At 44.8% G+C, this 16,151-nt stretch overlaps 1 protein-coding gene across 1 annotated transcript in view; it reads right to left on the minus strand.

Annotated features, from left to right (window-relative positions):
• Positions 1-7,360: 7,360 nt before the first annotated feature.
• Positions 7,361-16,151, minus strand: part of LOC112117761 (haloacid dehalogenase-like hydrolase domain-containing 5) — a 35,340-nt gene continuing 26,549 nt past the window's right edge. Inside the window, exons 6-8 of the mRNA XM_026656673.2 lie at positions 12,778-12,952; positions 11,999-12,187; positions 7,361-9,230 (exon numbers count right to left, since the gene is read on the minus strand). Of these exons, the coding sequence (XP_026512458.1) occupies positions 8,813-9,230; positions 11,999-12,187; positions 12,778-12,952 (782 nt within the window). The 3' untranslated portion in view covers positions 7,361-8,812. The remainder of the gene's footprint in view (positions 9,231-11,998; positions 12,188-12,777; positions 12,953-16,151) is intronic.

Consider the following 16,151-nt stretch of genomic DNA (forward strand, 5'->3'; position numbering starts at 1 on the left):
TTCATTCCAGTGAGTGATGAAAAACCACTTTCACACAGGTAAGTTGTAATAAACGGCATCAAAACCTTGAGAGCCCTGTCTGATCATTCGGGGAACTCTGCTGGCATTTGGATCCAAAACTCAGCCAACTGCTTTTGTTCGAACTCACTTGAGTCCAGCATTAGTTGAGATGTCCAGAAGATTCTCTTGTTCTTTTACTGACAATTCTTGTGGAATGGGTGCAACAGAAAAAATTGTGAAAGGGTAGCGGACCCATCTGTTTGTATTTCCCATTGAGGGAAAGTACTCACGTAATTGTCTCACCAGTTCAGTAACACTGTCCTGCAACTGTAGTTCATTCATTGTCAGGAATTCATGCATGTTTGGGAAAATTTCAGTGTTATTTTCTTCCATGCAGCGAGCCCAGAATTCCAGCTTTTTTGTCACTGACTCAGTTTTGTCCTGGACATTGACGATGGTTGCATTCAGCCCTTGAAATCCTAGATTTAGCTCATTCAGGCAAGAGAATGTATCTGACAAGTAGCCCAGTCGTGAGAGCCAGGCCATGTCATGCAGACCGCGAAAGAGTGGCAATGGGTGGTCTGTAAAGAATACCTTGATCGCAGAGTGAAGTTCAAATAAATGTGCCAAGACTTTTTGCCCTGGGACAGCCATCAAACCTCGGTGTGGAGCAATAGATTGATGTGATCGCTTCCCATCTCATTACATAGAGCAGAAAAGATTCTGGAATTTAAGGGTTGAGTTTTCATAAAAGTTTACCGTCTTCACAGATGGTTGGCAGGCTATTAGCAGCTAGTGCTTCCCTATGTATGCTGCAATGCACTACATCACATTGGGAGCGACTGCTCTGATACGTGTCACTATCCCACTGTGCCTACCAGTAATTGGCTTTGCTCTGTCGGTGCAGATGCCAATACCTCATGACCAGATGATAAGTTGATTTATGAAGCTGTCAAGCAACCACAAAATCTCCTCAGCTATTGTTCTGGTAGGCAGCAACTGGCAAAACAAAATGTCCTCCTGTAGTGCACCTTCAAAAATATACTGCACATACACCAGAAGGTGAGCTAAGCCTGCCATGTCTGTGGATTTGTCCAGCTACAGAGCAAAGTACTGGCGGCTACTGACGGTTAACTAATTGAGTTAGGACATCATTGGCCATGTCATCAATTCAATGTGACACCGTGTTGTTTGATAATGGCACTAACTGAATTAATTTTTGCACCTTCTTTCCAAGCATAGTGCTTACCATGTCTGCAGCCACAGGTAGTATTAGTTCCTCTGCTATGGTGTGAGGTTTCCCTGACTTTGCAACTCTGTAATTCACTAAGTATGATACTTCAAGGGCCTTAATATTGTCATCAGCAGCAGAGGGCAAAACTTTTGTGCTCACCATTAGCTGTGCCAACATCCGCTTTAAAAATTCTGGTGGTTTGTCCCTGTGTTGTTCATGTTTTGTTTCCAAGTGTCTGTGTAGAAGAGATAGGGTGGCCACCTGTCCCAAAATGAGGGAGAAAGTCCCAAAATGCAGAGTTCAAATCCCGGTCTAAAGCTGAATGACTATGGGAAGCATTTGTCACGGATTTCCTGTGGCGCCGCTCCGCACCTGCCCGAGACTCAAAGGCAGCACCAGCCTCTTCCCAGTGGGGCGGGAGGGGCTCAGGTGGGCCTTAGTCCCCCCCTCACCACAAGGCCCCACCCTCCCTTCCTCTCACCACCAAGATCCAGCTTCTCACCAGGCCAGAGGGCGGGGGCTGGGCAGTACTAAGAGCTGCCCAGGAAGCCTGGGCCACTATGGGGAGCCCCAGATCCATCACCTGCCCTGGGCAGCATACTGTGGGGGGCGGGGACACAGGCCGGGGCTGCTCTCAGGCACCCCAGCCCCTGCCCAGGGCAGGTGGAGGGTCTAGGACTCCCCACAGCAGTCTGGGCTCCTTGGGTGGCTCTTACCACAGCCCAGCTCCAGCTTCTGGCCTGGCCAGGGGGCGGGGCCTCAGGGAAAGAGGAGGGGCAGGGGCAGAGTTCCTGTATGTGCCCCATTTTTGCCTTTTGAAAAGGTGGTCAGCCTAAGAGATGGTTTAGGCTGTTATTCGACAGGACTTCACATCACGCACCCTGCAGCTGATAGTATTCACTGTCTCCAGTCCAAGTAAATCCCGTTTCGATGTACTTTTTGTCATATTTACATCTCTTTGGTATCAATGTAACGCTTCACAGGCTGAGATCCGCATATTGAGTCAGTAATCATCTCACCCAGCGATTCAGCACGTGCACTGGTACCGGCAATACCAATGTAATCACTTTGCTTCTCCTAATTAGCATGCAGGACTGCCCTCCCCCAAGGGAGCATGGGCTGTAGATACGAAGTCGGGAGAGTAGGACTGGCTAAGCATGCACATAGAATTCCAAGCAGCAGCCCTACAGATCTCTAAAATGGACACATTCTGAAGGCAGGCCATCTAAGCTTCCTGTAGCCCAACCACAGCGAACTTTAAGACCCTGAGTTACTGGCCCCATAGCTAAGTTTGATATCATATAACAATACTACTTACACTTTGTGTGGATGATGTTCCCTTAGATTCATCCCCAAAATACTAGATAGTCTCAGGGATTTTCTAAATATTCTTCTCTGGAAATAAAGGCCGAGAACTCTTTGTATCTCTAAGGGCAGGGCTTCACTACCCGCCAGATCGGCGGGTAGTGATCGATCTATCGGGGGGTCGATTTATCGCGTCTAGGTAAACGCGATAAAATCGATCCCCGATTGCGCTCCCTGTCAACTCCGGAACTCCAGCTCGCGAGAGGCGGAAGTGGAGTCAACGGGGGAGCGGCAGCAGTCGACTCGCTGCTGTCCTCACAGCCAGGTAAGTCGACCTAAGATATGCCGAGTTCACCTAAGCGAAGTTGCGTATCTTAGGTCGACCCCCCCGCTAGTGTAGACCTGGGCTAAGAAACAGATTATAACTTCTCTGGGCTGAGACTGTCTGGGGAAGAACGTAGGAAGACCAATGCTCTGGGTCACATGGAAATGACACATCATGTGTGGTATAAATTTGGGATGAGGACAACTGGAATATGAGGCTTTTATAAGCAAAACTGATTATTTGACTTATAACTGTGCAGAGGTGTTATCAGACCCCAAACAACTACAGGATAGTGGAAGAAGCTTATGCAAATATTTCATGCCATTGGGTGATGGAGATTCCTAGTAGCGCCATAGTTAAGGCTGTGCTCAGATTTGCACTTAAAGCAAGAATACCATCTCTCTCTTTCACATAAATATTTGAATTTAGTCTCTAAATTCAACAGACTTACCTTTCATTGGCCAAGTGAATTCTCGATCATCTTTTCTTTGCGAAAGAGTTGCTAACTTTGGCAGAGAAACGAGCCCATCCTTAAGAACGTAACTCTCCAGCTCACTCAGCAGAGTGGGCAGCAGGAATTGATCTGGGGGGGATGTGGGGGGGCACGGAGGAGACATGGGGGTCTGAACAGGTATGGATAGCTGAACAGCGCTGTAAGGGAGCAGGGAGACATGGCTGCTGTGCAGGGACAGAAGCAGGGCTTGGTGCAGTGCCCAGGCATATCAGGCAGCAGCACCACCAAAGGGGGAAGGGCTGAGGACCATGTGTGGAAGAGGAGAAAAGGGGCTGTGGAATGGAGCATCGACAGCATCTGAGGCTGTGAGGAGTCAGCAGGGGTTGGAGGAGACAGAGTGATTGACAGCACCATGCTGAAGGAGAGGAGGGTTGGCAGAGGGCCACGTGGGAGCCTGGGAGATGGTACAAGAGAGGGCCAGAGCCTTGCCACAATAGCATTGGTACTTGAAGGGTCCCCTCTCCCCAACATCACTGCATCAGCTGCATGATGCAGAGGCAGCAGCACTAGGAGGAGCCCCCAGTTTACTGCATAGTCAAAGAACCTCACCACCACCCCCTGGCTCTTTGTACTCTTGGTGGAAAACACGAAGTGCTCCTCCACTAGCAGCAGCAAAGAGCTGACATGACTATGGAGTTTGCTTTGTTTTAATCATTCTCCCTTTTCAGCAGCAGTCAGCTGCCCACTGTAATCATCAGTGCAGGGAGGTGCTAGTAGAGAATTTGACTCAGCTCGAGGTAGTAATACCCTTGTCTCATGAGAATCCCTGCAGTGGGGCGTGAGCTGCAGACAGCATCTTGTATCCCCTAAAGAAAACATTTGTCAAGTGTTCTTGCAGCCCTAAAAAACGTGTGCAGGCAGCCGGATACCTCACCTGGAAGCTTGGTTGATGGTCTTTGCTAATGTCTCTATGGCATCATCAAGGTAAAGAGCAAATTCCATGTTAGCAGGGCCAGGGCAAACCCACCCAGAGAGCCTCCCATGGCCTTAGCAGCTTTCCACAGCATTCAAATTTGCACATAAGCCCAAGTTTCCAGGCACTACCTAACCAGCAACTTCCCATTCAGTTCAAGGAGGTAAAGTCGTAAGTGCAACGGCCTCGTTGGGACCAGCCCATGCTAACTGCATTAAGAAAAGCAGGCCTATGGAGTCCTGTAATTACTTCAACACTCTTGCCTTGCATGAGATCTCTCCAGCAGTTTTCAACAGAACAGTGACAGCTTTGGCACAGGTACACTGCTCAGCAGTAAGCTTCAGCCTATTACAGCAGAGGATATTCACCCTCAGTGTTCTGCAATTTGATAGAAGATGGCATCAAGAACCAGCAATCAGCAATTTATTAGCCCTTCTTCCCCACTGAGTCAGGAGGTTGAACTTCCTTCTTCTTCCCTACACACAGGCATCCCACACCTCCATGGACTTCATGCTACCCTAACCCTTACCTTCCTATTCAGAGTAATTTAGGACGTCACCGTGGTTCTTTCGTGCCCCCAGCTGTTCTCACTCCTTGACTTATTTTCACCGCCAATCTGCTTCCTGGACAAATAATGGAAGAGGGGGCACTGCAGCTGGAAAGTGTGTGAAAAGCAAGGCAGAACTCTAAAGAAACAGCCCTGTTACATCCCCTTCCCCATGCTCACACTGCTTCCAGTAGCACCTCTGGGAATTAGCCAGTTTGCCAATCTCACCCAACTGGGCATTAACTGCTTTCTAAACACCAATACTACAACCCACTTCTCTGTGCTCACCCAGTTTATCAAGTTGAGCCCTCACCTGTTTCCTAAGCAGCAGAGCCCTAACTCATGGTTTTAAGATAGAGTCAGATCAGCTCCTTCATGCTCTGTACTTGTCATTCCTTTCTGCATCCCCACTTTCTGTTCTTTGTAGTGACGGCTCCTAAGTCTGGCAGTGAGTAAGTCTAGAAAAACTGTCTACTCAGCCTCTTAAAATGTGCAGAAGAAGTTACATGATCTGTTTTATATCTCCACTTTACAGCAAAGATTGTGTAGACTTACAAGTGTTAGATTACAGTAATACTTAGAGAGCATGTAGGGGTACTCCCCCCAGAATGCTTCAGAAAAAGGGGCATGATTCCTGAGAACAGTTATCAGTCTCTTTCCCAAAAGTTTCCATTAACGCTAACACTGGAGAGATTGTGTTGTGTATACTTTCATCTCACCATAAAATCATACATTAAAAATATGGACAAATTTAAAAGATTGCACTGTGAAACTAATTCATTTTCTTAGACTAGATTACTATATATATCAGCATGGGCAGCACTTAAGACTTGGCTTTTGTTTGAAGGACATCTCTCATTACACTTCTAATATGGAGTCTGGGAAAAGAAAATATATTAAAAAAACAAAAAACCACAACCCCAAAAACCTCCGGTTTGCTCACCTAAGTAGATCTTAAGACTCAAGTTCTCTTGATCTAAAAATTAACTAAAAAAATTAAAATTTACTACAAATTATCCACAACTGAAGAAATTCTTCACTTAATGAATAGACAAGGAGTATTAGCTATTCGCACAACTAGCACAACTCTAGCTTAACAAATGTAGGCAGTACAATGAAAGGAATTATCTATTTTGTATCATTTTATCTAGCCAAGGATTTCAAATTGAGAATTTTTATTTTTCAGTTTATGAACCAAGCCTTCACTGGTGGTGCACAGGGAGACATTCAAAAACTATTCATATATATTTGTTTTAAATATTTAAATCCTGATGCATTCCTCTTTTTGAGCTATTTTCCAAATTCAAAGAAAGCACAGATTCTACAAAAGTGAAGAGCACACGTAATTTGGGATTAAAAATACTGTCAGTTTTATTTCAGTAAAAATGAGTACAGGATACACTATTTTTCAAAAAGTACAATGATGAAGAATAAAACATTCAGAGAAATGAGGAGCAAATTCTACTTTCTGGGAATTCAAACACTAACCTTCTTCTAGCTGTTTTAGTACTACATTTTAAATCTGCTGATGCTACTATACCTGCACAGTGGCCTGCTTAATATAGGGTTTAGATGCCATAGGAGAAATGTGTGGGAAACACTGCCAATTCCAGTGTGATGAGTGTAGGAACCTGAGACAGGTGGAAGAAAGAGATACTGAAAAGACAGATAATGGGGCAGAACAAGGAAAAAGCACCTCTCAAAGGTTAGCCCCAGCATCTATCGAATGTCAGTTTCAGTGCTTGCTTTGAAAGTGTCTAGAAATGGTTAAACTCATATTCCTGGTCTTTTCCTATGTCTGATATGATATTAGTTTGACTCCTCAGGGGAATAATGAATGTAGTTATCATGCAGACCTGTAAACTAAGGCCCTCTTTCCACTGTGAAGACCATTTGGAGATTATCCTTTGGGGATTTCCACATCTTGATTTTAGTTATCCGGTTCCCAAACATGGGATCACTATATTTTAGTTTAATTTACAGTACTTGAGACACTGCCCAATTTTGTAGTTAATTGGCAAAGGGTGTCAGAGCATTTGGGTGGCATTTATTGCTTGTACAACACTTCTTTCACACTAGTTTGGATTCTGCACCCTCCCCTCCCCAAGATGAACAGAAGCCACAGAAATCAAAGGATTATATTTTTTCTTAGAGTATCACCTTCGTGTGCATTAAGTTAAAAACCAAATAAACAAACAAGACCTCTCTCAGACATGTAAACTGCTAAGGAGCTTCAATGCCAATAAATTCCTTACTTTCAGTTAAAGCTTAATTGATTGCAAAAGGCAGAAGAAAGTTTCGTTAGCAACTGTATTATGCTAAGTATTTTGCTACATTTCTAATATGACTAAATGTTTTCCAAACAGCTGAAGTGTGAGTTAATATTTTAGTTGGTTTGGACAAGCTGCATACATTATTCTTGCATAAGCTGTACATCAGACTAGGTGCTGGAAGTATTTCTGTAGGTGCGAGCGTTTTTTAAATATGTGAAAGCCACACACACACACACACACACACACACACACACACACGAAAACAAACATTAGCTAGACCGTTTTCTGTTGTCCTTCATCAACCTCCACACTTTTCTCCATGATGTATGTTGAGGCCACTTTCCTGCATTAGGAGTTAAAGAATTCTGCAACACTCTTCAGTACTAAAATGTGGCAGAGCTATAGTATAATCCTGGCATTTCAAAATTCCCTAACATATAAGTGTTTGGTACACTTAGATGGCACAGCATACTGATAAGGAAAGAGGCACATGTGGTTGGTCACAACAGAAAGAACCAGTAAAGGCAAGCCACAAGTACACATTATTGCTGTTGTACTTTTTTCAGTGAAGGAGCAGGAAACCCACTCGACTCATATCAAAGTAATTAAATCTAGAAGATTAGATTCTGTTAATATTTGTTAGAGTCTGTTTATGGCAACATTAGGAGTCACTGAATCAGCAGTGATGATGGTAGAGAACGGACTCAAAAAGTCTGCAAAGAGTAATAAAAACACTGCTTGAAAAGATTTGACATCATCAATCTTCTCTCCCCACCACTCAATGACTTTACAGCTTTCTCGATTTCATGCTGCTAATTTAAATGAAGATGTGAAAAGAAAAGTTGGCCAGAAGGTCTTTTCACTGAACATTGTCAGGTTCCTATCTAAAGAGAGCAGATCTAATGTCTCACCCGTATAAAAAAACAAAACAAAAACACAGTTAGTTGCAGATCCTGGGATTTTCATCTATAAAAAATTTTCCAGTCCAGAGAAGATTCCATGTATGAAGTTGCAAGAGAACTTGCATATCCTGCAAATAACTGATGTTTCTATGTTGTTGGTCCAACAATTGCTAGTTAATTTGGCTATTTTTGCTCATGCAACATATGACGTGCAAAGCATGCTTTGCAAGTAGACCTACAGTGTTATAAACGGAGCAAGCTATAAATAATATTTCAGAAGACAATCTCTGTGTTAAAACAGTTGAAGTGTTTTATAAAAATGGTAACAGACTAAATAAATTAAATCTCTGTTTAAAACAAACAGCCATGGGAATAGTGACCTGTTAAAACAAACATATGATACTTAGACACATGACAAACTCAGCTGCATATTAAACCTAAGGCAGGTTAGAAACGACACTGGTTTGAAGTTTCAAGTAAAAAACTATGCATTGTTTGCACTGTTGCACCTCTCTGGTACCAACTGCATTGTTTGCAGTTAAATACAATTGACAGAAGAAATGTCAGACACGTGATTAATAAATTTTAAAATATATGGAAATTCTACTTTCCTCATAACATTACTGTCAGGAGGTAATTATGACAAACAAGGCCAGTTCTGGTGTGCTACGTAGGAGAGGCCAGTTCAGGAAAGCATTTTAAAATATTGAGGTTAAAGGGTTAAACGTGTTAGAAAGCAACATTTTGTACTGTGCTGTAAACCCTGATGTGCTTTTGGATGAAGAACACTAGGTAATCCTTAAAAAGTTCTAGTATCTTGATTAGGTGCAAAATTCTCCAGTTGGTAGATCAGATCTACAGCAGCATCAACATCTGGTACAATATGGTCTGGCTCTACCAAAGCAGGATCAAATCTAAAATCTCTGTGACCATGGAACACAGTCTCAGTTATACTCTCTCTGGTGTCAGAGGGCACCTCTGTGTGAGGATTGTAAACCCCAGTACAAACAAGAACAGACCTACAATTGGTGGCAGTAGCAGGTGCTAGTTCATTTTGCCAAGTGTGGTCTATTTCATCATCCTGAGAAATAGTGGCAGATCTGGTCCCAGCAGCAACTTTGGCCTGGATACGCCCTTTGGAACCTTTTCTGGAATTCTTCTCTTCAAGGTAGCGATTATAAAGGTTAGCACCATAGATATCAGTCATTAGGTTGTCCCTGGAAAGCCAAAAATATGGTTTCATCAGCAAAGCACAGTCAAATTAGCAGATTTCAGATGTATCAAATATTTTTTGCAAAGTTTTGGTAAACAGAATTCCATCTCCCCACACAAATACATGAAAATATGTGTAGCATTTGATCACGATCTCACATCAGTATACAGATAGGAAAAAAAGTTAGCCCAACAATAGCTATTTTCATCATTCATGAACAAAGCTACCGTTTAGTCATGGGTATTTTTAGTAAAAGTCATGGACAGGTCACTGGCAGTAAAAAAAATTCATGGCCCGTGACCTGTCCATGACTTTTACTATATACCCCTAACTAAAACTTGGGGCGGGGCGCTGTGGGTGCTGGGTGGGGAGGGGGTGGGCGGCAGCGCACGGCCCAGGAACTGCAGCCAATGGGAGCTGCGGGGGGCGGCGCCTGCAGGCAAAGTGCGGAGCCCCTTGGCCTCTCTGCCTAGGAACTGCAGGGACATGCCGATTGGATCCGGGAAGCCCCTCCTCCAGGTAAGCGTCGCCCCACACTCCAACGCCCTGCCCCAGCCCTGAGCCCCCTCCCACACACCCAAACTGCTGCTGGCCCAGGGGCTGCCCGGCTTGGACAGCCCCTCAGCCAGTACCAACCACTGCAGAAGTCTCAGAGGTCATGGAAAGTCATGGAATCCGTGACTTCTGTGACAGACATGCAGCCTTATTCATGAGACATTATAGATATGAAAAATTCTTGCTAATGCAGACAGCGGGCCAGAAAAAAAAACATGCATTTATTAGCAGTCCTTGCCAATAGTATATTCCAACAACCTAAAAATCAAACGTCTTTTCCTTAAATACTTGCACAGCCTACTTCAGAAAATGAAACTTTTAATTGGGGAAAAAGGAGTTGTGTATAAATTACTCCAAATTCTTCTACAGAAACTATTCATACAAAAAAGTTAAGGAAATGTTATTGGTTTTCAAAGTCAAGCAGTCTAAAGTTGGGAAATGCCAGAATTAAGTTTGCCCACACATCCCATACATCTTCCAGCATCTGGAAATGAAAGAGACAGGAGTCCACATTCACTTCACAGCCCTGGTTCATTCTGTCAGTGGCATCCATCCTGTGGCACTTAAGGAGATAGGGAGTCAAGTGGAAAAAATACACTATGTGATCATGCAATTAAAGACTGAGACATACACATAAGGGTTCAGAACTAAGGCTGCAAGGGCCACTTTCATTCTGTAATGTCCTAACTTGAGTTCTTGACTTGCAACCTTAGCTAGATTCTTTTAACAATTTGTAAGTGTATTCTCCTAGATTAAGAAAAAATACATTTTACTATGTGTAATTAACCACCCTCCCATGATGACTGATCAGTGCGGGAGGGTGAACCCTAAACTTTCAGCATAGACTAGTGGTTTCAACCTGGGGTCCGTGGACCTCTGGGGGTCAGAAGACTATGTCTAAGATTTCTAAAGGGGTCCACACCTCCAATCGAAATATTTTAGGAGCCCACAAATGAAAAAAGGTTGAAAACCATTGGCACAGACGTCTACCAACTGAACTAAAGAACTAACTACATCTGGTGGCAGAAGGCTGTTATCTTCCATGGACCAGACACTGCAAGATGACATGTAACACACAAACAGGGGGTTCCATTATTCAGGTGTTGCCACATTTTACAGACAGCATAGCTAAGCACAAAGAATTGGAAATGACACACTGTAGCTAAGTGGTTGGGACATGGGCCTGCCATAACTGAGTTCTGGGTTCTCTTCCCAGCTTGCGCAGACTTTTGGTGGGATATGATAAAAAAAAAAAAAAAAAAAAACAACAATAAATAAGGGTTGTGAAGGGCACAGAATTATTAGAATTGGTGTGGGATTCATGGTCTCCTCATTCCCAGCACATTGCACTTTCCCATAGGCCAAGGGTATTTTGATAGGAGAAAGCAGTTGCTGCCACCAATTTGTCTGAATCTCTTTCAGGAAGTGCTACATGGCATGCTGAAGTAACACCAGGATGGTTTATGCACCATGTATTGGAATAGAGGGAGTTTGGCAAGCTGCCAAAACATGCTGCACTGAGGGAAAAACAGAGGGAAAATGGTGATTTTTGACATGTTATAATTTGGACAAATCTGAATGGATTTACAGGTGGACAGCACAAGGCACCTCCCTCTGTCCATGACTATCCCTCTCCCAAATTTCAAAGTCCTGCTGTAAACCATGGAGGTACCAAACTTTCAAAACAAAAAAAAAATGTTCTGAAGAATTTTTATAATGGTGTTAGGCAACCTTAACACGGGGGTTGCTACCTGTACTGTACTGAGAATTGCAACACCTGTTAAACCACAAGGAAAGAGGAGGAATTATAAAATTCAGAAAGATGTCACTGTTTACCCTAAAATATTGAAAGTGCCCTGAAAGACCCTGATCCACAGAAAAAGGTTTGTTCATAGTGTGCCAGTCATTTCGTTTAACGGAAAATGTAACTTCTACTGGCAATGTTACATTTTTTATATTCCAAATGCATTGAAAAGGAAAAGAAGGAAAATGTTGGGGGAAAGGAAGGTTCATTCTGAGGTCCCCATTTGAGACTAATACAACAATAACTTTCATACAAACAACAGATTTTCAAATAAAAAAAAAAAGTTAAATTTTTTTAAACAAAAGATTAGGACAAACTAGGAATAAAATAGTGAGAGCCACAGAATTTTCCTTGCTGTTATTTGTGTTGTAAACAATTTCCTAACGTGCATATTTGATGATCTTATCCCTTACCCAATGGCATAAAGAGTTTGAATAGGCTTCTTCCAGTGTCTTTGTGCTGCCTGCATCCTAATCAGGTACTCTGCATAGTGATAGGTCAGTTCACTGGGTTTGCCCATCAAGGCCTCATATTTCAGTTCTTTGCCAGTGATCTTCTTGTAAATATTTTCCAAACAAACCATGAATGTTCCATGCCCAAATCTAGAAAAGAGATGATTACAAATCAAATTGCATTGAATATAAAAAGAAAAAAAATAAAGAATTTCAATTTCATGGACTTTTGGTGATACTAAAACAATAAACCTATACTGTTAATTCCTGGACACTGGTACCACTTGCAGATTCCAGCACTGCTTTAAAGCCAGTTGGATGCTGTGGAACACTGCATTAACTCACTGGGAAGCATTTGGGGTAGGATGAGGAGAGCAGCAACCTCATGTGGTGTTTTGGGGGAAGAAGAGAAATGGCTCGGGGCTGAAAATGGAGTTTTCACTTAAGAAAGCTAACTTTTACAACTGAAAAATTTGGTGCAAGAAAAAAAAAAAGTGCATTTTTGCAAACCCTGCAAGAACAGAATGTGGCACTTTGCCTGTTTTGCCAAAGGCGTGTTACTTTTGCACAGCTCTGCTTGGGGTCTTGATGGCTATGGTGACAACTACCTCAATGAAAAATTAGTATGAAACACTGTCTCTTCTTGAATTTTGACTACTCCCTTTTATTAGCAACGTGGAGAAGCCCGGAATGGTGAAACTGTCTACATTACATGGTGTATGTGCTATAACTGCACCTACCTTGGAGACTGTGCTTCAGCCATCCACATCAGATCCATATTACAAGCAAGCACGGGTATATGTGGGTAACTGGCTTGATGATGTGGCTTTCCAGGACAGCCAGCTGTCAGCAGAACATCTATTATCAGTTGAAGATTAGTCTCCCATCTGACTGGTTCGCCAAACAAAACAACAGCTGCAAGAACAAGAAAACATTTGTGAAATATTAAAAATGAAAGGTAGATATAATGCAATAACTTTCTAAGATTTAACAAACAGCATCACACCCACGTTAAAATTTGATAAGGAAGAAAAGGAAATATCCTAAATCAATTTGAACAAACTTCTATATTTAAAAATTCAGTAAAGTGATCAAAGTGCAACATGGGGCAGAGACCATCTTTTTGTTCTGTGTTTGCAGAGCCCCTAGCACAATGGGGACCTGGCCTATGAGTAGAACTCCAAGGCATTATGATAATACAAATAATAAATAATAAGATTATGATTTTGGTTCAATCTACCTTAAATTTCAAATCTCTTTCGTTACAGGAGGATTTCAGAAGTTGTTAAAACCTCATACTGTAATCCACAGGTTTTACAAGATGAATTAACTAAATTGCCCCATACAACTGAACAACACTGACACTTCTAATCACATTTATAATATTGTGACTGCCATGAATTAACATACAGCACTGTATATAATAATCAGATCTACCAGGACTACCATCTGTTTGTCTCTAGACAAAATACAGTATGGATGTTTATATTCCTAGCTGATTTCTCCAATCACTAGGAATAAGTCATGGGATAGATCCAGCTCATAATTTTTTTCTTTCATTCTCAAGCCCAGTTTCTTACTCCCCACATTTCAAACAGATGGAGGTGAGAAGAGGAAGGAATGCCTCTTGCCACAACTTTGCAAATGACTCTGCTGACCAGTGTAGGAGCAGGATTGATTGACTCTGATGGGATTCCAGTTCAGCCCTCCTTTCCAGAAACAAAGAAGCACAATCTGCTAGAGGAAGGCAAAAAGGAAAACAAGCCCCTTATCATCCTTCTATCACCCCTAAGAGGCCCATGGATGAAAACTGCACATTCACACTGTGACATTCTGTGCCTTGGGGGAGCACCCTGTAACCCCCCATATTCCTCCTCTGTAAATAATTGTGATACTAAATATAAAGCATGCCTTGTAAGGTATCAGGGGAAAGATTATGATCTGCCGAAAGTCATTTCTCTATCCATATAGGTATATCATTAATGCATGTGAAGTTATGAGAATTGTGTTGTATGGTGGTCACTAAAGGATGCTGTAAGTTGGGGAATCAGCCAGATATTAGCTCCCCAGAGTAGGGTGACCAGATGTCCCGATTTTATCGGTACTGTCCTGATATTTGCTTGTTGTTTGGTCGGGACACTGGACAGACAAACAATTTTGCCCTCCGCTCCGGTGCACAGGCAGAGCCCGGAGGGGCTCTCGCCCCCCCCCCGCCCCGACTCCGCCCCCTCCTCCCCCCATTGGATCCCTCCCCAAATCCCCGCCCCCCAGCCCTGCCCCCTCACTGCCCCATTGGATCCCGAGCCGGGCCTGGGGAGGAGATGCCCCTGTGCAGCAGCCTGGGCATATGGGCCATGGCCAGCCGGGGCTGGGAGCGCTGCAGTGCAGCGCGGAGGCTGCTCCAGCCCTGCAGCCCACGGGGCAGCGCGAAGCGGGCAGGGCCCGGGTGGGTGGCGCGGCTGGGGACTTGGGCCGCCCGCTGGAGACACGCGGTGGAGAGGGGCTGCAGGGGCGAGACTTGTCCCAGGCGGGGCTGCCGGTGGACAGGGGCAAGGAGCTGGCCAGGGTCCCCCGAAACGATAAACTTCCCCGCCACTGCCGGGAAGCCCCGCGCCTCTCCCGCTCGGGTGCGCTCCAGCGGCTCACCCCGCCGGGAAGGAGCCGCTGGAGCGCAGCTGAGCGGGAGAGGTGCGGGGCTTCCCGCCGGCGGCAGGACGCACCGCATGTGCCTGGGGAGGGCGGCTCCGCGGGGAAAGCAGGGCGCGCGGCCGGGGCGCTGTATGTGATCCGGCGGCGCGGCTGGGGCCTGCTAATCCCCCCTGGACCCTGCAAAACTGCCTTTTTTTTTTTTGCTCTGCCCTGCCCCCGCGTCCCGATATTTCATCCCTGTGATCTTGTCACCCTACCCCAGAGCCCCAGAGGCAACATCAAGGAAAGTAACCAACACCCAGGCGGGGTGTCAAACAACCCATCAACAACCACTGTCCGGCTAGGGAGCTACAATTCAATGACGGCCACACCAGGGGAATTGCTCAACCTTGCCTGGAGAGTCAGCAATACCTCCACACATGCCTGGACTCCTGAGCCCATAGGCGCTGACTCTGTGGGTGCTCTGCGGCTGGAGCACCCACGAGGAAAAATTAGCGGGTGCTTGGCACCCACTGGCAGCCAAGCTCCCCCGCCCCAGCCTCGACTCCTCCCCCCCCGCCCCCAAGCGTGCCACATCCCCGCTCCTCCCCATCCCTCCCAGCGCTTCCCCCTTCTCTCCCCCCCCCCGCTGCCTAACAGCTGTTTGGTGATGCTTAGGACTTTCCCGGAGGGAGGGGGAGGAGGCGGAGAAGGGGCAGGGACTTGGGAGAAGGGGGTGGTATGGGGGCAGGGCGAGGGCATGGCAGGGACTTGGGGGAAGGGGGTCGGGGACTTTGAGGAAGGGGTTGAATGGGGGCTGGGAGAGGGCGGTGCAGGGGCGGGGCCAGGGGGTTAAGCACCCACCAGGCAGAGGGGAAGTCGGCACCTATGCCTGATCCCCAAGCACGTAGGACTGAGGCAGACACAGTGGTCCCATGCTGGGCTTTTCTCCTTCACCCACCTAAGCTGCAAGCAACAAGGACACTCTGAAGACTCCAACTGAGGCAACTGGCCCAGATTTCAAGGGTGAAATCTGTATACTATGGACTGCAATATCCAGTAGGGTCAGAAAAACTGCTTAATCTAGATGTTGCCCAGTTTAATAGGGTTGAGAGTTTAGACTGTGTGGTTATATTTCATTTTCTTTTGGTAACTAACTGACTTTTGACATATTGCTTAATATCACTTAAAATCTATCTTTTGTAGTCAATAAACTTCTTTTACTGTTTATCTTTACCAGTGAGTTTGCCTGAATTGTGTGGCAAATGTGATCAGGTTTGCAAAGGCTGGTGTATATCCACTTTCCATTGATGAAGTAGTGAACCAATTAATAAATCTGCATTGCCCACCTTGAGCAGTGCAAGACGGTATATTCCTGAGGTATAGTGCTGGGGGGATTTGGCATTGGTGCCTTTCTCTGTGTGATTCATGAGTGTCTCCAGGAACATTCGTGCAATATAGCTGGGTGTAGGGCTTCACATGCAGT

Source organism: Terrapene carolina, unplaced genomic scaffold, assembly GCF_002925995.2.
Source record: "Terrapene carolina triunguis isolate 2854851 unplaced genomic scaffold, T_m_triunguis-2.0 Scaffold232, whole genome shotgun sequence".
Lineage (NCBI taxonomy): Eukaryota > Metazoa > Chordata > Testudines > Emydidae > Terrapene > Terrapene triunguis.